At 40.2% G+C, this 21,398-nt stretch overlaps 2 protein-coding genes, 1 long non-coding RNA gene and 3 other non-coding genes across 6 annotated transcripts; 1 reads left to right on the top strand and 5 right to left on the bottom strand.

Annotated features, from left to right (window-relative positions):
- Positions 1-3,559: 3,559 nt before the first annotated feature.
- Positions 3,560-8,191, bottom strand: LOC125904655 (uncharacterized). The gene is made up of 8 exons (XR_007451517.1): positions 8,123-8,191; positions 6,335-6,410; positions 5,957-5,981; positions 5,734-5,777; positions 5,003-5,106; positions 4,590-4,652; positions 4,080-4,132; positions 3,560-3,754 (listed from the first exon to the last, which is right to left on the bottom strand). It is a non-coding gene; the product is annotated as an uncharacterized LOC125904655 (long non-coding RNA).
- LOC125905436 (small nucleolar RNA SNORA18) lies at positions 4,424-4,557 on the bottom strand. The gene has a single exon (XR_007451654.1). It is a non-coding gene; the product is annotated as a small nucleolar RNA SNORA18 (small nucleolar RNA).
- Positions 4,803-4,942, bottom strand: LOC125905429 (small nucleolar RNA SNORA8). The gene has a single exon (XR_007451648.1). It is a non-coding gene; the product is annotated as a small nucleolar RNA SNORA8 (small nucleolar RNA).
- Positions 5,368-5,505, bottom strand: LOC125905430 (small nucleolar RNA SNORA8). The gene has a single exon (XR_007451649.1). It is a non-coding gene; the product is annotated as a small nucleolar RNA SNORA8 (small nucleolar RNA).
- A 1,528-nt stretch (positions 8,192-9,719) lies between the features above and the next one.
- On the bottom strand, positions 9,720-16,077 carry chtopa (chromatin target of PRMT1a). Its single transcript, XM_049601875.1, has 6 exons — positions 15,937-16,077; positions 14,105-14,194; positions 12,838-12,988; positions 11,140-11,314; positions 10,838-10,987; positions 9,720-10,717 (listed from the first exon to the last, which is right to left on the bottom strand). Exons 2-6 carry the CDS (start codon positions 14,167-14,169, stop codon positions 10,515-10,517), a joined length of 744 nt encoding a protein of 247 aa, XP_049457832.1. The 5' UTR covers positions 14,170-14,194; positions 15,937-16,077; the 3' UTR covers positions 9,720-10,514.
- A 190-nt stretch (positions 16,078-16,267) lies between these two features.
- On the top strand, positions 16,268-20,343 carry snapin (SNAP associated protein). Its single transcript, XM_049601876.1, has 4 exons — positions 16,268-16,408; positions 17,236-17,282; positions 17,392-17,510; positions 18,836-20,343. Exons 1-4 carry the CDS (start codon positions 16,293-16,295, stop codon positions 18,941-18,943), a joined length of 390 nt encoding a protein of 129 aa, XP_049457833.1. The 5' UTR covers positions 16,268-16,292; the 3' UTR covers positions 18,944-20,343.
- Positions 20,344-21,398: the final 1,055 nt, after the last annotated feature.

Here is a 21,398-nt window from a genome sequence, read left to right as displayed (position 1 = left end):
CACATTGATCTGGTTCAGAATAGTGAAGGATTCCAGTGTACCTTCCATTGTTGTAGGCCTAAAGAAATTATCCCATCCTCCAGGGGTAAATGATAAAAAGTCAAGCTTCACAGCTGATTCCTGAGCTTGGAAACTGCAGCCGATCAAACAATCTTAACTCAAGCTCAATTTACTGACATGTTCTGGAGCTTTTGACTGTATTGCACAGTCTGAATCAGCATGAAAGGTTCTGCAGATCCATATTGTCATGAAACTGATTCTGAGCATGTTTTCACTTCCTATCCATGTTGCCCTAAAAGCTGAACTTGATATTCAGTCATGTGATTGATTGTGATTGATGTCTTTATTTCAAACATGTAAATTACAGCAAAAACAGCAGTTTAACCCATATGCATAACAAAAAGAAAATAAAGACAAAACAAATTCCATCCACAGATTGCCCCAATTTACATGTGTGAAATGACATGACCCTGGACACAGTAGTTGATATTATTATGACAAGCACTATATGGAATGTGAAAGTTGGTGGCTGAATGTTGAGGGCATACACTTCAAACGCCATCCACAGCAAGGCTGGATTCCCAACTGGCTGAGCCTGCAAAACTCCAGGTTCAATGCATGTCAACTGTTTGTGCTAATTTCAGTGAAAGTTTCTTTGGGAACAGCTCACATGATAAGGGGCAATCTTCCACACAGATTATCAGGCTCCCGTCAGATTTGGTCACCCCACGGATATTGACTCTATGGCTTCAGCCTTGGAATGGATGCATCAGAAAACCTGACTGCACCTAAAGATTTGAGTTTTAAGTACAAAGGCTGACTGAAAGGAAAAATATATATACACCACATGTGAACAGGAACAAGTTTTGCAAAGACTGTATTTAATGAAGGGCTGTTGTACTGGAATGCATTTTGCAGACAAGCATGTCTTCCATCTTGAAGGTTGAAGGACTGCAGCACAACAAATACATGCAAATCATTTTGATGTGTTTCATCAGTAAAAGTCTGATGGTACAATGAAGCATTGTTCAAACGTCAATATCAGTTATTCCAGAGAAAGTTCTAGGTCCAGACAACATGGACATCAGTCTCTCTGTGGCTCCCCCTGGCTTCATGCTCATAAGACTTAATTTGGGTTATGAATACATATGTATACTGGGGCCAAAAATAAAAGTTGATAATGACAAGGAGAAGTTTTTGAATGTGTGTGACCCTTAGGAAATTTCAGTTGTAATGTGTGCGCATGGTGTCATGTGACTGGCACTGGGGCCCACTGTTGTTGCTCTGGGCTGGGAATAGAAACTATTTTGGATTCCATGTTTCCCATGTGTGAACTTTTACCCACTTGTTTTATAATATCACCAGGAACATTTTCCGTCATAAAACCTTTAAAGGAGTTCTCCACCCAATTTCCCAGTCTTCGAGGATGAATCATGCCTGCCCTCATGGACTGATTACTGAAGGAGTGGAGCAGACATAAACCCCGAGGCTTAAAATCCACCCATGCAATAGGCTATGACTTGAGTTTACTGTCAGACATTTACTGATGCTTGTGTGATTGGGTGCTAATAACTAGGTGACCCATGTGTTTTGTGGTTTATAGAGGAAAGCACTGTTGCAAGTGAGTTAGCGAGGATAGAGTAACTCTGACCAGTGGAATGACCAGTTGTGAGCTCCACATGGCCATGCATGTCAAGGCATACTGAGCATATGGATGGACTGAAAATAGGTGGGGTGTAGGGGGGGCGGTTGCTTGTGTGCAACCCAAACAGGAAAAGCTGTCTTCAAGTCAGGTCACTTGAATTTATATGACCCAGTATTGCAAATAATAATTTTCCTCAGGGGGCTTTATAGTCTGAACAGCAGACATCATCCTTTGTCCTTAGACCCTCACAGCAGATAGGGAAAACTCCCCCCAAAAAGACCCTTTTCAAGACGTCTCCTTTGAAGGACTTAATGAATGCAGAGCTCGTCATCGTGGCACAGTCATTCTGCTTGTGTAAATATACTGCTCGCTAGTGGAGGAAATATGCTGCTACAGTTGCAAACTTGAATCTGATGTGCCAGCATCCTCCCACAGTTCTGGGGGCACTTTAAGCAGATTAGATAAAATACTTAGGAGTGCAACACAAAGGGCCACCTCAGCAAATGAAGCAGGGGTGTATTTTACGGGGGGGGGGGGGGGGTTCCTCTTCACTTTTTCCAGAGGGCAGGCAAAAAAGCATGGAGGCTGGAATGGTGTTTGTATCTTACAAGTTGCAGGAAATTATGCAGAGAATGAATGGAGAGTATAGAAATGAGGATAACTTGAAAATAAAAAGAATTTGAATTGACAACAGTATCTACTATGGTGAATTAACACTATCAGAAAAAAAAAAATCACACTTTTATCAATGATAGTCCCCAGGGAAAATCCTACATTTGTAATTCTTATATCACGTTTTTTTCTACCTCGGATAGAAAGTAGCTGACTTAGGAAACAAAGTGAGTCTCTGAGGGGTGATGGTCAGGACATGAGAAGCAGGTATTTGTATTTTTAGCATATATTGCAGGAACTCTAATATAAAGGCTACAGGAAGATGCATCACCTGTAGGTGTGGTTTTATCCTCAAGGACTGGCACCAAAAGAAAAAATGTACCTAAATTCACCATAAGAACTTGTTACTCAGTTCTGGAAAAAGTCCACACAACTGTCTTTTTTTGATCACAAATCAAACTGAGAGGGTCTTGTGGGCTCAATGATACTATTGGTCTCTTCTGAGGATGGTGTGCTCCTCTGCCAATCAGGTAAGTTAATAATGAGATTAAGCGAATCAGGGCCTGAAAGCTGCACACTTCAGCACAGGGGTATCTGGAAAACTAAAGCCCTTAAGACAGTTTCTTCCTGTATTAACTGTTTCCTCCCCATTTTTAAATAAAATTCTGTCCTTGAAAGGGGTCACTCAACTCTTTGCATAATTATGTAACCATGTGAATTCAAACAATATCCATACTCTTAGGGCCTTAAGTGTAGCCTACAACAGGCTGCGCAGTCTGCAGATTTAAAACCTGTAAGAATTGATTCTTGGGCAACTTTAAGGCAGCAAAAATCAGACTGCTGTGATTGGAATCATTAAAGCGTCCCCTAACACCATCTGCGATACTTGACATTTCTTTGAAAAATTTAGTACCAATTTTATCACACTCTTAACCCACTAATACATCCCCTCCCCCCCTCCCTCCCTGATCCTTGAAGAGGCTAGCAGACTATGGGTAAAGCATTTACTTAATGAAACACTGCACTGCTGCCCCCTACTGTTCTGACAGGATCCCACAGTGATCCACTTCAAATGTACCAAATACTAGGCCCAAAAATAGTTAATTTTACAGACAAAATTCTCAATAAAATCAAATAAATAAAAACAGCGAAGTGATTACATTCTGCCAAAGAAAAACACTTTCCTAGATATAGTATACATTAGTGGCTTGCATGGGATATTACCAAGTTGTCTGAAAGCGACAGCTAAGTAGGCATTTTTAACTTGTTTGTTCATAGATATTAGAAGAGACTAGACAAGAGTTGTAGAACTGTTGATATTTTATTTATAGAGTACACAGTAGACAAAGGACAAGGCCAAATCTGATGCAGTAAACATAGATGCCTTTACAAAGTTGTCATTTGCAAGAGTGACCGTTCATCTATTCAAAAGCAGGTGACAGCAGATCTGTGCTGACAGTCGTGCTCTCAGCTGGTTAAGGATGGCTCGGCATAGATCTGAAAATGAAAGACGCAACACTTCAGCAGTTACACTCAACAGTACGCCTGTTACTTATGTCTAAGGGGCTAGTCATTATACCAATTTACTATTTATTAATGATACACACTAATGAATATACGTTAACAGATAAGAGGAAAAGCAGGTCATGTTCCCAACAGGTCTTCCCAGCAGGCTGCTGCAGAAGCCCGTTGGGATGGTTTTTGTTTTCTGGTCAAGTCCACAGCAAGTCAGGTACGGAGAGTCCTGAAAGCCTTGGTATATGACCAAACCTAAAACAACCTAACCACCACTATAAAGCACGTCACTTGCGTCATTACTTACAGTGAAAGGCACCTGAGAACCTCAGTTCATGATTCCAGGACCGTTTCAGGATTCTAGGGGGGAAAAAAGTATTCAGTTATTCAAAGTTATTTAATGTTTGCTGGATCTTTGCAAAAACCTTTAGGTGTAGTTCTCAGTTTTAAGATGTTCAACCTCTGCTGGCTAATTTATACGAACAAACCGTTTGCAGTGTACAGACAGTTTTCCTGTGTTGAATCCAGACACTTTGGATTGAGCTCTAAAAGAGGAAGCCATTCCTGATTCACTTCTGGTTGTTGTTGTAATAATAATAATAATAATAATAATAATAATAATAATAAATTAACATTCCTTTACAAATCGCCATATGTTCTGCAGTAATATCCCACAACGCTCATGGCAGTGAACATGTGGGTAAAGCGAAACCACAGATTTACTCTCCGAGGCATTTCCAACGACATGGCCCTACGGTTAAAGGTCTGTCGGGATAGACCTCAGTTTTCACTGACAGACAACTTTCAGTTCACTCACCTCTGCTTCTGAATCCCTGCTGAAGCCTTAGATAAGGAGGCTGTCCTTTGCTGCAGAGGAAACCTGAAACAACAATAAAGAGTATTTAAGTGAGGAATGTGCCAATCAACAAACGCAGTTTCAGTTTTTGTTCAGGTGTCTCAGTGATCTTTAATAAAACCACCTGGAAACAGTAGCGTGGACGTTTCCACACAATAACTGCATTTTAAAAATTTGTGTGTTTCAACAATCATACCAGGACTCCAAACACATGCAGCTTGGAGACCAACGATGCCAGATGTTGAATTTGTCTCGCACTGACTTATGAACTAACCAGCTGATGATCCAACTGGCTGCAGATACCACACAGTGCTGTCATTATGTACATCCAATCATTGGACAGATACTGAAGTTGCAGACAGAAATCCACTTACAGCTGTCATGAGTCTCACACTTTTGCCATCACAGTGACCTGAAGACCAAATGATTCCCTGCTGAAGCCTGGGACAGGGAGGCTGTTCATTGCTGCAGCAGAAACCTGGAAGAAGTCAGGCAGCAGAATTAGGAATCAGCTTTCAGTCAACACCACAAAGTAGTAAGAGTCCTGATTCAAAAGATGGGGATGCTGCTCCCTGGTGTAGTCATTAAGCAGCTAACCTAACCCTATATGTTAAGTTCAGATACAAGGTCAAGACATGCTTTCTTTGACAAGTGCTTCAAAAAAAAACCATTACAGGACTCTTAATAAAGCCACCTGGAAACAGTAGCGTGGAAATTTAAACTGCTTGTAAAAGGATCTGTGTGTTTCAACAGTCATACCAGGACTCCAAACACATGCAGCATGGAGACCAACGATGCCAGATGTTGAATTTGTCTCGCACTGGCTTTTGAACTAACCAGCTGATGATCCAACTGGCTGCAGATACCACACAGTGCTGTCATTATGTACTATTCTGTTCTCATCTGCCAGCTGACCTGTATATTATACAGATCACTGTTGATTCTGGTGGGCTTTACTTTTACAAGTAGTTCGTGTCCCTCCTGCTATCACACTTGTCCATTTATAGCAGCCACCTGTTGGTTTGTTCAACCACTTGGTGGTGGTGAGGGGGGTAGCATGCATCGTGGGGAAAAAGTGACGTCATTTCATGCCTTCTGTACTTACATTGTGTTGTTGCATCTGTGCTGAGGGGCAGGGCAGTCACAAACCTGCAGAGGGCAGAGCAAAGGTGAGAATTTGTTTCCAGAACCACTCACATACTCTGACATCAGTGCAGCGTGTTGTTCAGACAGGCAGCTGTCACTCACACTTCAGAGCAGTTGAACATATTTAGCCAATCATCATGACACTGCAGTCAACAGTAGATATGTTGTGTAATAAGACTTACCCAGCTTGCCTGAGGTCCTCAGCACCTGCAAAGGACATATGACCGTTTCAGTTTACTGCCATTAAAAACACATTAATTCAATGAATTCAAATTTCCAGCTGTCAGTTCCCATTAGTAACACTGCTACAGTCGGCAGCAGTGGGTTGCAAGAGAATTAATTGCTCTATGCACTGTATGAGCGCTATGGCCCACCTGACAGGACCAGAGCTCATACTGTGCCATCAAATAGGGGCTGCAATAGCCTTTGGACACTTAATGTAATGTGCACACATTGTTAGGGTTCTGCTTTCTTTTTCCATTGTTCTCCACTCCGTTATGATTAATTCCTCGAACTTAACTGGGGCGATCAATCCTATTACTAAGAACAAAAATACTAACCTCATGTCCCACAAGGGCAGTGCGAACTGAAGGATAACTTCCCAGGCACCATCACATCCAGCAACAAGGTCATGTCCTGCAAAAGAGAGGCTGGTTTTAATAAATGAATTTCCATCTTAATATGCCTCTAAAGTACTTTGTAGGTGCAGTATATTTTCAAGTCATTTTGTACACCTCTAAAGCAATAAACAGAGGGTGAATGTGCCAGGCCTCATTGTCACCGTTCAGCAACCAACAGTGCAGAGGTGAAAGCAAAACCTGATGTTCTATAGCCACTGCTCTTATCCCGGGATCAGCCCACTGCACAGGACAATCCCACTGACAGATCTGCACTGTGGCACTGAGGTGTAGGTCAATTTCCAACTATGGTAACGCATTTGAAATTAGAGCTGGAAAGACTGATTAGTAGCCAATGCTTAAATTAAAAATCGGCAAGTGATCTGATAATCGATTTGAGTAATTTTAAGAAAGAGTCAAACTTCTGATTACAGCTTCTTAAATGTGAATATTTTCTGGTTTCTTTACTCCTGTGTGACAGCAAACTGAACATCTTTTGGGTTGTGCACAAAATATTTGAAATGTTTTGGGAAACACTGATCAGCATTTTGCCAATTTCTGACATTCAGTAGACCAAACAACTAATCGATTCATTGAGAAAAATTCAAAACTTAAATTGACAATGAAAATATTCTATAATTGCAGCTGCATTTTATTGTCAATGAACTTAATACTTGTCATCTTCAGCCCCAGGGTCTCAAATGTGCCAAGTTTGAAACTGAGAAAAATTACAGGCCATTTGTAATCAAAATGACAGGGAGAAGCACTGACCGAGTTTGCAGCATAGTCTGAAGGTAAAGCTAATCTTATAGCTTGTAAACTCAGTGTGTAACATTAAATGTTCTTAGAAATGTACACTATTCACCGATATTGGTGCCTTTTCATACACGCTCTCTTTAACGGTACTGAAGTTACACCTTTACACAACAAGACATGTAGACTGGTCACAGCAAGATTAAACTAATTCCGTCCATTAAGTAGTGGACATTGCCATATTTTAAAAAGTGACAAATAAAATCCTTGAGTTGAGGAAAGCTTTTTTTTAAACAGGATCTGTTTAGTGCAAATAATTTCTTTTTAGCAGAAATGAATGAGACCTGTAGAATAAGGAGATCTTTATGAAAGAAGCCCTTGTCCTGCATGAGATGTCAAGGATCTTTGGAAATCTGAATAACCAATGAGCTTCTTTGTTTTTTGAGCTTTAATTATTTGTGTAATTTTGGTTATTAAAACACATGGGATTCAAAGGATATTTACAATTAATAACGTACTACATAACAATTTAAAGTTGTCTTTTTCTCCCTTTAGCCAAAAATAAAAAACCCAAGTCTTGCATCCTTGTTCTCCACCACTCCTTTCTCCCTCATAAGTAATGAACAATCCCTAACCCTAACTCCCGAGGGAGGGAAACGCTAATGTTAGTCGTCGGGTAAACACATTTCGATACAACCCCGTTACAAACTACTAACGTTACAGTACATTCAATTTGTTAAAACTCGACACACGTGTCTTCACAAACTTACACTCAATACTGTCCATGTGGCCGTTAGCTATGTTAGCATGGTGCTAGCTAGCTAGCTGCTAGCATAGTGAGGCTACAATGCTTCACGAGGAATGTGAGGACGTTTCGTTTCAAATGTCAAATACAATCACATTAATGTAATGTTACTTATCCACAGTGGTCATGTGTGCAGCTGTGTGCTGTGTCCGCTCGGTGAAGAGTTAGATTACCTGCATGTTTTCCGTCTGACGCTGCAGAAGTCCGACAAGGTCCAGTGAGAAGAGAAACCCGGAAAGTGCTGCTAACATATTTATAGGATGAGTTACGTCAGTTGAATACGGTTTCCGGTACTCTGTTGCATTCAGGGACACTCAGAAATCCTGATTACAACCTTTTTATCGGTCCGTCCGACATCGACCCATGGATATTACTTTAGGCACTGATTTCTTTATCTGAATTTTCAAAAAAAACAAAAAAACAAAAACAAAAAAACCCCACTGCGGCCAGCTCCGCTTGGACTGTGATAATTCGTGATTTATGCATGTGTGATTGAAACCTATTGAAAATTAAAATCTCACAAAGGCTGGCAAAAACTACCAGATTATGTAGACATTTTCGTCTTTTACCCGAATTGTATATATTTGTTGTACAATTACATTTATTTTTACATCATTCTATAGCATGAAATATATTTTTTGCAATTTGTTTTAGCGGCAAATGAAACATACATTCCGAGTAGGCCTGGGCAATATGTTCTGAAAATTATATCACCATATTTTTAGGCTATATCCTGATACATGATATACATCTCAATATTTTTAAGTCATCAGTGCTAGGACTGGTAGACAAAATACAACATAACAATATTTCTCACCAAATACCCTCTCTGAAGTGACAAAGTTGTGGGGGACTATTGTGTTTTTTGATCAATAGTCATCAACAATGTAGATATAACAAATAAGTGGGTTGAGGTAAGTGTTAAAACAAATACAAAAGTCTGGTAATTTGATTATTTATATCACTTTCTTATAATGCAGCCTTTAAAATGAGGGAAAAAACACTATTAATGCCTTATCACAATACTACGATATCCAAAATCTAAGACGATAAATAGTCTTGTATGTCGGTAACGATATAATATCGTCATATTGCCCAGCCCTAACTCCGTAATGTATATAATAAAACTGAATTCATAAAAGATATATATCATGATTTTACGGTACAGGTGAGTTGAGCAGCCAGAAAGGAACGAGAGGCTCTGATTTCAGGAATAATTTCTCAGATGTTATATACCAAATACAGCGACAGTACATTATATTACACATTGGATTTTCTATAAATTTCATTATTGTACAATATTAAACATGTATAACTTCTTAAAATTCTGAGATTTCTCCTTCCAGGCCATGAACATGTCAAATTTCATTTTACTAGGAAAATCAAATCTTAATAAGGAAGATTAAAGGCAAAGTCAGCTGAAATTACATTGTAACACATTCACAATTTCCTCATATTTAAAGACTCCTAAAAAAATTCATGTGATTTTACTGTTTTTTTTTCCACATGCAAGCATGTAACATGTTCTGGTAGAAAACCAAAAAACCAGTATGTACCACAAAATTTACTTGTCTCCAATGAGGGGTCAATAAGGTTGGGAATCACCAAAGAACTATCTCTCTAACATCTATCCATGTCCACTGGAGAGGGATCAAATTTGAGCTCATGTTTATTGACTCTGCCATTACTGGCTGATTTAATTATTCTGTCTGATACACAACATTTCAACTCACTTACTCAAAAGGCATTTCATGTATACAATTGACACAATTAGGGAAATCATTTCCATTTTAATTAAAACCTATGTTACTTGCTTTGGATCATGTCATACAAATGCTCTCAAGTACAAGTTAAGAATGTCAGCAGTCCACTGAAGTATGCCGACAGGTGGAAGATACAGAGGAACAAAAAAACTTCAAAGTACTACATCTTTTAAATACAAAACAATGACAAGTGGATACTTGGCTTAAAAACTTGTTGCTTACATTCTTTTAACAAATAATTTAGAAAAGTTTTGCATTGCAAATGTTTCCAAGTTAAGCCAACAAATAAATCCCCATCAGTCTCTGCAAACTAACGCTAAAATGACATTTAAAATGAAAGTAGAAAAAAAAAACAAAAAAAACAAACAGGTGTAACTCATAGATCGGTTTCAACAGAAGGTTAAACACATCATCTGGATCACTGACTATAACATATCTGTCCCAAATGTTTTAAGTGTTTCAGGTCATATATTAAAAAAAAAGTAATAATAAAAACTGTCATTTATAAACAGCAGGGGTTGTTAATGTTTAAAAGGTCCCTTCACACAGTTATTCCAGATTTAAAAGGGGTTTGCAGGAGCAGGTTGATGCAGAATTGAGTAGTGGTCGAAGCATGTTCAAGTGTAACCTTGATTTCCTGCTGTTCCAAAGCTACGAGTCTTTGACTGTCACCACTCTTATCTAAATTATAAACAAGCTTTTCTCAGCCCATCAATCTGGTGGAAAACTACACTGTATGTGTGACTTCAGCTGTACAGTTCTGCGGTGACTCTAGATGTGTCTGCGTCAGAGTCCTTCAGCATCACTCCATGCTGTCTGGGTCTGCCTGGGCCATGTAGGCATCCAGCTCAGCATCCAGGTGACCTTTGGTCTTTGACATGTAGGCGTCCAGCTGGTTGTCCAGTTGTTCACGGGTCACAGTTGGTCGACCAACGCCTCGGCCCCGCCCGCGGCCGCGACCACCTCTACCGGCAAAACCGCCGCGTCCACGCAGTCCCCCGCGGCCTGTCCAACAACACACACAGCAATAAGGACAATTAAGTTCAATGTTTATTTACGGTCATTTGGTTCAACTGAGTATTTTTTCCTGCATAAATAGATAAATGAACATTGTTAACCCCTCACCTCTGGCTACTCCTCCTCGTGCTGCTCCTCGGGACAGAGCTCCTCCTCTGCCACCAGGTCCTCCACGGTGGCGGCCTCCTCTACGCATTGCCAAACGGCCAGCAGAGCCACGGCCTCGCATGGGGCCACCTGAAGAAGACACTCGCTTTCCTGTGCAACAGAAAGTAACAACAACACTCAGTGCAAACCAAGGACAAACAGTAAAGACAACAAAAAGTCGACAGCCATGAGAGAGCGGCCCTGAAGTTGGAATAGGAATCATGATAATTGGTAAGATACAGTGTGAGGTTATGGATACACACCTCTCAGGGAAAGAGCTCCCCTCATTACTCCTCCTCTGGCTCGTCCTCGCAGGCCACCCCTGGTCATCCCCCGCATTCCTCCTCTGCCTCCAGGAGCTCCTCCACGCATCAGAGTCCCCATAGGCCGGCCCAGCCTGGCCTGGATGTTGCTCTTCCCCAGGCGCTGCTTCAGGCTCTGACACAAGTTATTCACGGACGCAATCATGACAAAATTAAATCAGACAAATTAAATCGGTGGGCAATCCTGAAGTAAAGTCATCCTACGGGTGGTGGTTCTGGTGGTGTGCTCAACCAAAACCGTGTTCAAACAACAGTAGCCTTGCATAAATAGTGTGGCTTGTTTGAACAGGACATGTCCATCACTTCCGTCAAAAAAGGTGAACGACGCTCAAGTTTTTATCATTTCATTTCTATGATATCACCTAAAGCGAGCGTGCATAATTCCACATTATTAAAACTAAATCATTGAGCAGAGACATTTTAACACAACTGTGATGGTCTGTGATCTCAAATACTTATTTATGGTTTAAAGTTGCGTTAATCAATTTTCTGTCATTAGGGGACATAAAAAACAGCATAACACACAGAGCAGAGATACTCAATTTATGGTCTGCAGGCCAGATTAAAGGGCACACACTGACCATTTCCTAATTCACAATGAAAATAAAAGGATTCACATGGGGATTTTTTTTTTTACTTTGAATGTAAATAAGGTGCCAGATTGCATAGAAGAGCATCAAAATAGAGCTTATTTATTCCCAGCGACTAAACAAACAATAGGATCGCTCTGGACACCCCCGACAGATTTCATATATAATTTATTAATGTTTGTTTATTAACCAGGCAAAGAATCTCTGACATATAGGTGCCACCATATCCCATGAATAATAGTTATTAACGTGTTAGCAAACGAATGCCTACTTTCAAACCAAGACACATGTCCAAAATTGAAGGGCACTTCACCAATTTTGACGGTCAAGGTCAATTTTGACATCTTTAGAACTACTAGGCTTGTGAAAACAGTTGTACGGATAGCGTCTAACAAAAGACGCCCTTGAGTGGCACTATGGGTAACTTTTGGAAATGACACATATGACACAATGTCAGCCCATATCAGATGTGTCCCTCCCACGTCTTACAACTTTCAGAGAATCCATACCAAATGGTTACAATACTTGTCTTTGTTGGCCTTGAATAACTTTTTGCTGCTCGGTTACACCATGTTTACCACCTTTTGGTGCTAGACAGGTAGCAGATTTATAGGAGCCTGCAGAGAATTTATGAGAGCTATTTTGAACATAATTTTGGAGTAGCAAAAAAAAAAAAAAAAAAAACAACCACCAATGAGCTATAAGACGCTAAAAGAGTTGGGTGATGGTTGGATGAGACACTGGTACTATGATCTAAGAGAAGTGTGACTGACCTGCAATATCAGGTGTAAGGCTGACTGTGATAGATGACCTGACTCATGCAAATATGAAGTTTCTACACATTTCTCATTTCACTGTAAACAGCAACAATATTTACTCATCATGCAGGCTGAGATAGATACAGCTGATGAACACATAGAACGTCAATGTTACAGACATCCCTTTTCCATTACCTCTTTACCACAACTATAGTACTGTCTAGTTTCCAACATGGCTCTACCTGGTTAAAGGTCCACTGACCCTCAGCCTGTCAGATCTTTGGCCTCACCTGCTTGTGATTCAGAGCAGCTTGCACTGAGGGCCGGTTCTCCATCTGCTGGGCCAGCCGGCGATTGCGGGCACTGGCCAAATGCTGCTGTTGCATGGTGGCTCGAATGCTTACCGCAGTGGGCTGCTTGTTCTTCAGCATATTAGTGAAGCTTTAGAGGTGGGAGGGAAAAAGAGGGAGGAAGTAAAAGAAGGGGACAGGGGATATACAGAGGAGGAGGAAGCAGGGTTCCACATCAAGTAATTTCTCATATTATGGATGAAGCCACATACACTGCAGTGGCTCTTTTGATATGCAAGACTTAATGATCCACTTGTCGGCACTCATTTTCTCTCTCAATCACATGACAATCCAGAATGATTTATACTTGTATTTAGCACGTTTTCAAACAAGCACAAGAGAAAAGGTGAACCAAGATAAAGAGAAGAAACTCACAGTGCAGAGACAGACTGAAGGACAGAGGCTGAGAGAAAGTGCCAGAAGAAGAGCGCAATTTGCCACTTACAGGCCTCCAGCTGACTGGCTGGGGTGTCATCATGCTGCAGTAGCAGAGGCCCTGGACGTGAGGAGTGCTTGGCCACTCAGCCACTTACAGCATGGACCGTGACTAGTGGTTAAACCACTGAGAGACTCAGAAGGGAGGGAGAGATGGGAGGGGGAATGGGGAGCTCTTTGTCACGTCCAAGCTAGGACTGAGTACCTGGTCTTTTATAGACTTGGAGCAGAGAGGAGAAAGAATGACAGAACAGGAGGATAAAGGAGCATGTGCTTCACTTCCACTGGTTTGAGAGAGGCAGAAAGGATTAAGATGTGCCCCATCTTCCTTGTTTAGCTTGAGCTTTCCTCTCCCATTTATAGGTGTATACTCGTTGTATACTGTGCTGTTTAAGTAACAGGGAGCAGGAGTGCCAGGGCATTTGTTGGACAGTGGTCTGTTCCAGCATAGGCTTACCAAGGCTTACCCAGTATGACCACTACCCTCTCCCCATGTCTACATGTGTGCACTGCTCACACAAGATATTTGGCCCAGGCCAGCCCATTCTGCTCCCTGTTGCAAACACATTTAACTCTGCAGGCACATTAAGAAATATCCACAAGACCAACAAAGTTGAGTGAGCAGTGCACACGCTGGGGACAGCCAGAAGAGCATCCATGTCGGGTCCGGTCCCCAACAGTAGCCTTCCATAGGAAGCCCTAGAACCTTCACAAGCCAAGGCTGGCCCTTGCATCTGGTGTCTAACTGCTGACAGGGTGCGTGGCGCCTCACCGCTCATTTAGAGACACTTTGGTGGTACTTTTCAGCACAACTTTTTGGGAGGAGGGTGCGCTCATTTTGACAGACTTCGCTTGCAGGCTCCTAGAAACAGACAGGACAGAAAAGAAAATAAGGTCAGCTAGTATTCACGAGAAGGAAAGTAGTGAATATTTATACTGCAATAACATGTGGTATCAGAGGAGACATTTGACTCAATAAAGCAAAAAAATATATAACACAGTTTCATTTTGGGTATGGTTGGCAAAACATACAGAGTTCTATCTTCTTTACCGTTTCTATTATCAAAGAACATTTAAAAAAAGCATTTGAGTAGCACACTTTTTTCCAATCCTGGCCAGGGCAGATCATCGTTTTCACCAGTTGAAATGATAAATGTACATCAGATGTAGCTAAATAACTTGAATTAAGCACTCTCTGCAAGCTGGTGTTTGTTCTTAGTCGAAAATTACTTGCGACAGGAAGAAATATTTCATCGTAATACTAGTCTTCAATCTAATGGACGATGTGTTTTTGTATTTTAACAAGACCAAAAGAGTGATTGGTTATCTCAGAGGAAATGACCAGTTGCCGAGTGGCTCACATCAATTTTGGATGAGTCTCTTGACTAAACTTACATAAAATTTAAATATATTAAGCCCATCTTCTTCAGTATTTTGACAAAATAGTCCACGAGGTGCAAAATAAGAAGCACAGAAGTTAATTGTATGTGTTAGATACATATTTAAGCAATGTTTCATATTTTCTGCCGCTTACCGAATCTTCAAGTAGCGTGACAGTAATTGACACTTAAGGGTGTTTAACCTTATCAGACAACAAAAGCTGATTCAGATATCTAAGGTTTAGTAATATCTTCATCTTTAGGTAGCTGCAAATGTTGGAATCACAACCTCATTACACTCAATAAGGAATTTTAAAAGGAATAAAACATTGAAACCCTGACTCTATGCTGTAAGCACAATACAGGTTAAAGTAATTAATGAATAATTAGATATAGTCTTATGAATAAAACCCTGAATGGGTTTGGTTATATCTCTATGTCTGAGTGATTAAAACACTGAAGGCTATTCAGGTATTTTAACTCCCTTTGGAATACACCAAACCAATAATTATTTACAGCCCCATTTGCCAGTTTGGTTTTCTCACTCAGACTTAAAACTTTTCTAACATGCCCTTGATGTTTTAAATAAAACATTACATTAACCAACTCGTTCCATCACCCAAAACTATTATACAAACAAGTAATGCGAGCGTAATCACAAGATGGTGGACTCTGCAATAATCATTAGTAATGCCAGTGGGGAGGTCGGGTGAAATGCTCCAACAGCTGCCTAGTCATTTGTCACGCAAAGACAAACATGTGCAGCCCAAGTGTTTTTCTTCTCGTGTGCTGTGAAGTAACGAGAAGGTGTATTCTCGGTTTAGTGCCACATTTAATGTGTAACGTTACTCCCTCCGATTTAAATGATGCCGTATTCACTGATGGTTGTAACGTTACTGCAAATCTCGGTGCTCAGAGACACACGTCAGGTATAAATCTAGCTAGTTACAGGGAAATGCGACATTTTGATTTAATGAAATAGTTTTGAGTCGAGAATGCAATGCACCTTCTCCATTCTGTCCTCATTCTCGGTCCCAAGAAACTGGCTTGACTTGACTAACAAAACCAAGTTACCTAGCTGGGCGGACGTATCGTTTACGTTTGACTTTAACAAGACCTGACTTAACGTTACACAAGCAATCCAAATTATCAACGTTAAATCATTTAACCAGCTCAGTAACAATTCAATTACCCACAATATAAGTTTTCAGCGTTTATTACTCACAGTGGATGTTGCGTCGGTCGAAAGAAAGCCTCTCAGCCAGCTAGGGTTAGCTTGAGTAGCTAGCTAGCGTTAGCTGGTAACCGGCACGGTGTGGCCGTGTGAAGTGTCCCTATATTCTTGTGTCTAACTACAAACTATAAATCTCCTAACTTGTAAGAAACGAGCAGACTCTAGTTGAATTCAAGTCTGTCTTAGAGTAACCCTAAAATGCTGGAGACGGGCTGCTGCGATGCGTCTCCCTAAAATGGTGCTGCTAGCTAAAGTAACTGTCCACGGGAAGAAAATGGAGAGGTTCTTCTGACTCCAACGTCACCGCAACGCAGCTTCCGGTCTGGCGGTGTTGATGGTTTGCTAAAATGGCGTCAGCTGCGTTGGTAGCGACTTCCTCAGGCAAAGATGCCATCGCCGAGGGGTTACTCGACCTCCTGAAACCAGCTGTCCAGCAGCTCGACTTGCATGTGCACTCAGTCAGGTAAATGTGGTTTCATATTGAATCCTGATTTATTGGTCGTCTGCTTCATGCGCCCCTTCTGTCTGTCATCCGTGCTAGCAGCCCCTGGGAGTCACTTGACTGTCTCGTGACTTAACCACAATACTATTATTATTTTATTATTGTTATTATTATCTAGATGTTACCTTTGATACGTATTAGCCAACTAAGCCACATAAGCCTGCACTGCTTCAGCATTGATGCAGTATATCATTATGTTTTCAGTTTGTGCGATGAGGGTTTAGAGACTACCTTTGTCGTTTTGATGAATGTGTGTTCAGTTTCTAAATGATGAAAAAGACCATTCGTCTCAATATTATATGTGTGAACAGACCAACAATTCATGTGTTAATGTGTAATCTGTGAATACAAACACACACATGTAAAAAACAACTCTAAACTCAAAAAACTATTTTGCAAATACAAAATGGATCTGCAAGTAAACAAAGCTCTTAATACATTAAATTATTTTACAAATGGATAAAAAACATTTGTGAATATTTGCCGAACATTTATTACCTTAAAACAGATATTTGTAAATCCAGTTTTTAATTGTGAATCTCAATCCCATGCTCGCCAATTTGCATTATTATTTAGCATTTTATTATTTTCATGTGTTTCCAAATATTTTTTGTATTTGGGGAAGGTGTTTTATATTTACAGATTTAGAGATCTCCTCACACAAATAATATTAAGACAAATCTATCTCCATACTGAACCTGCACGTTGACTGATATATTGCAGTGCATTCGTTATTTTATATCATCTGTCCTTCCTTTGGATTAATGGTATTCTTTTCTTCTTTGCAGGGAAAGCCAGGTAGAATTAAGAGAACATATAGACAATCTGGCCACAGGTAATTTATTAAAACCCTGACTTTGGTGATTGTTCTTTTATTATTTGCATGAAATAACATGTTTGCTAACCATTGGCTTGGTCTGTATTTTAATGTGTATTCTTTGCAGAGTTATGCCGGATAAATGAACATCAGAAGGTGGCCTTAGACCTGGACCCTTACGTGAAGAAGTTGCTGAATGCAAGACGCAGAGTAGTGCTAGTAAACAACATACTGCAGAATGCTCAGGTCAGTGGCAAGCCTGTGGGTTGAGGGGGGGGAGCTGCACGAATCAATATTCATAACAAAGACTATGTGCAGTGTGAAAGGTGTTGCTTGTAGTGACGAACCCACAGAGAATTATCACCAACTCTGCAGTTCCATTTAGTGCTATAGGGCTTTTTATCAGTTTCAACTTGTTTTGGTTCTCTGACCTGCCAACTCAGCTGCCATCATCCTGGTTTGCAGCAGGCAGTTGTTCTTAGAGAAAAAGCTCCCACTGTACACTTGTTCCGTGGCAGCAGGCACACCAAATTAAGCTAACACCCAGGTGCAAAAAACTATAGTTCCCCGTATGGCCATTTGAAACTGGCTCCAAAAGCGAATCAATCCCCATAGTCACGTAATGCACAACTCAACAGCAGAAATCAACATGTTTACAGCCAGGTACAAAAAACTGTTTTGGTCTCTATACCTACTTTTCCTATTCATGACAACTGAACCGGGGGATAGATTTTATTATAACTCACCCATTTAAATTTTATTTTAATTTAAAGTTATGCATAATTAAGGGCTTGTCTGCTTTTAGTGACAGGCTGTCTGATTCACATCCACCTTTCACTTCTCCACAGCTCCACACTCTTATCCAAACACAGTCACCTCTGGCTCCTAAAGTCCAAGATGCTGACGGCCAAAATGCCAAACTTGAGGCTTAAAAATGGGAGTCCACAAACCAATGGGTTACATCATGGTGCCTACGTTCACTATTTTTATACAGTTTATGAGGCAGTCAGTCAGTTTGAGATCAGCTGGTGAAGATTGTGGAGCATTTAGGAGGTAAAGAGATAATTATTTTACTCAAAAGTTGGTGGAGACCAAAACCAGAGTAAAATGAGAGGGAATATTGGACTAAGATTCATCAGTTTACCCAAACATGACTCAAAATATTCACCCACCCTTTTCACTGCTGCTCTAGTGGCTAAAAAAATCAATTATATATATATATATATATATATATATAAATCAATCAAATATGCTGTACAGCTAGTGTTACTGCTAATACTGCCTCTATTACTGCTACCTTTACTACTACTATTAGTACTCAAGCTAATACTTTTAGCATTATGAATTGTACTACAACTGCTTCACTGCTACTACTATAACAACTGCTATTATTAGCAATACTACTGGCATAGTTCTGGTATTGTATTACTGCTATATTACTTTTACTATGAGTATTTTTTAGTATCAAAACCACAATTACCAACGAGTGAAGTTTAAAAATAGAAAAAGGCACACAAACATTAAAACAAAATATACAAAACAACCACATAACCTAAATATTCTGTCTCCAGGAGCGTCTGAGGCGACTCAACCACAATGTGGCCAAAGAGACAGCACGAAGAAAGACCATGCTGGAGGCTTCAGGAGTGTTCACCTCCCGCTCCCCCAGTAAACCCTGAGGCTTCTCCTTCTGCTCTGTGAACTGTCCTGAAAAAGAGGGATACATCGATACAGGAAACTGTAACACAAGGAGTCTTTTTTTGTCTTTTGAGCTGTTTGTCTAATGACATGCTGATGTCCTGCACTGCTTTGTCTGATGTTGTTATAAAACATACTGGCTGCTATCTGGCTGCAAAATGGCAAAATACAGCAGAATCAGCTTTACACTATCACCAGATCATTCTGTGGGTGCTTTTCATTATGCTAATGTGTCTCCTTGCTTCCCTTAGTCACGTCTCTTCCTTGCGTCTTGGCTCCTCTCAGCAAAGATGTGAGAGAGAGATGGAGGAGCTCAAGCTGCCAAAGGAGAAATCCATAATTCCATAACGTCAGTCTTAAGCGTCGTCAGTTACTCGTGACGTACTGTGCCACATGTGGAAGTGTAGCATTTGGACCTCACACCACTTGATAAATGACTTCCACATAGGATACACTTGTGTTTCCTTATTCAAAGATCCTCCAGAAGCCTCCTCACTTCCCCGAGTCCCTTTTAGGGATTGGAAGATCCTCCACGATGGCAGAGGGTGAACCATTTTTTTGGGTCATGGGAGGGGAGAGAATTCTTGAGGAAGCATATTTTAGCATAATGAAACGCACCCATTGCTCCTACAGATTAAATATGTATACTCATGAGCAAAATGTTAAATAGACTGCTACTGTAATGTCATCATGCAGGATAGATAACGACACCTGAGTAATCTTGTGGACCAAAATAAGAGATCGTCATTTCGCTGCTGGAAGCATTGTTCTTTAAAGTATAAGTCCCTCTTGATGCCTTCTTCGACTCTCTGGCTTTGTGAGATGGTTGTTAACTCTCTCTGATGTTAATGTTAAAGGATCTGTTACTCTGTCGACAAGCATCTGTCGAGCTTACCTGCAGTTTAAAACACACCTGATTGCTGTGTCAAGATAAATACTACAACAATGACACCTTCGTGTAGCATGCTGTCATACATACATGAATGCAGTGGGAGTGGGCATGTCCAGTGGAACCAGCATGCACTAGGGCAATGGAATTTTTATCTAACTGGAGTTGCTGCGCTGTTAGTGTTGTCATCTGCAATGTGTTCTGCAGTGTTTCGTCTCTTGTTCACATTTCCACATTGTTGGACAATTAGTCAATACAACTGAATGCAATTACACCGCAAGTTATGTTGTATGCACGATTATTGAGCACTGTGATGACTTAACACTGATGATAAATTTAGTTCCACTTCTGAATAGGTGAGGTCATGTTTTCAAGTTTTATTTGCCATTCTGAAAACTTTATATTGACAGAACATGTCTGCTTGCACTTTTGTTATTATTAAGGATTATTCTGTATATTTCGAACAAATATACATCTTATCGTAGAAACTTTCCGCGTGTGTTTCCTTTTAATCATTTGCAAAATCACTGTTTTGTCAAATTATCTGTAATAACTCGCACTAAAGCTGCACTGGTCTGACATTACACACACAATCATTTGTTTCTGTGACTTCAGTAATCCTGTTTCTGGTACAGAAATGAATTGAGGAAGATGTGGCACCTTTTTTTCCCCCAGTGATAACTTTATTAAACTTTCCAAATAACTCCCAATAACGAAGAAGCAAAGGAAAAGAAAATGTCAAAGGCACATGTTTCGTGACAGTAGAATTAGGCCTTCCTGTGCATGTCAGATATTCAAAAGATAACAAAATGGTTAAATAATGAAGTAAAAGCACATTAATAAAGTAAAAGTTTAAAAAAGGGTTCCAGTATTTGTACATTGTGATAAACTCAAAGAGCTGGTTGACATTAACAAAAAAGTATTCACAGAAGTTCAAACCATTCAGAGGACCATTGAATTTACAAATTTATCACATCATTTAGACCAACAATCTTCATATAGTGTATAAAATTACCTAAAATGTTTTAAGAGTGATTGTTACTCCACTGTAGAGTCATGGACAGCTCTTTATTCTAATTAATGACTTTGGTTTACTGTTGTTCCAAGAGTGTGGGATAACTTTGTATGCAAGTAGTAGCCAAAGATCTAAGGTGTCAATAATTGTGGAAGGTTTATAAGTATGTAAATCTAGAATGAAAAAGCTTGGGGTCAAATGTAAAATGTATGTCGTATACATTCTCCAGAACTCAATCACTTTATCACATTCCCAGACATTCCTTTTTTCCCGTTGACATGTAATACACAAATCTGGGATCGCAGCAGCATCATATCTAAGTTTTTCTGGTGTCACTGTGTCCTCATCAGCCATGTATTGTGGCAATTTGAATATTAACAGTGCTTCAGCCTTTGCTTCCCAGTCCTCTGAAGGGAAGTCTCCTGTTCCTGAAGAGTATCTAGCACTCTCCTGACATTGTCTGCCTAATATAAATCCATCTTGTACACTGTTAGTTACCTCTGACATAATTCTTTTGAGCCTTTAAGACAAC

The sequence above is a fragment of the Epinephelus fuscoguttatus genome, linkage group LG17, assembly GCF_011397635.1.
Source record: "Epinephelus fuscoguttatus linkage group LG17, E.fuscoguttatus.final_Chr_v1".
Classification (NCBI taxonomy): domain Eukaryota; kingdom Metazoa; phylum Chordata; class Actinopteri; order Perciformes; family Serranidae; genus Epinephelus; species Epinephelus fuscoguttatus.
Note: the sequence above shows the minus strand (reverse complement) of the source record. Positions and strands in the feature narration are given on the sequence as shown.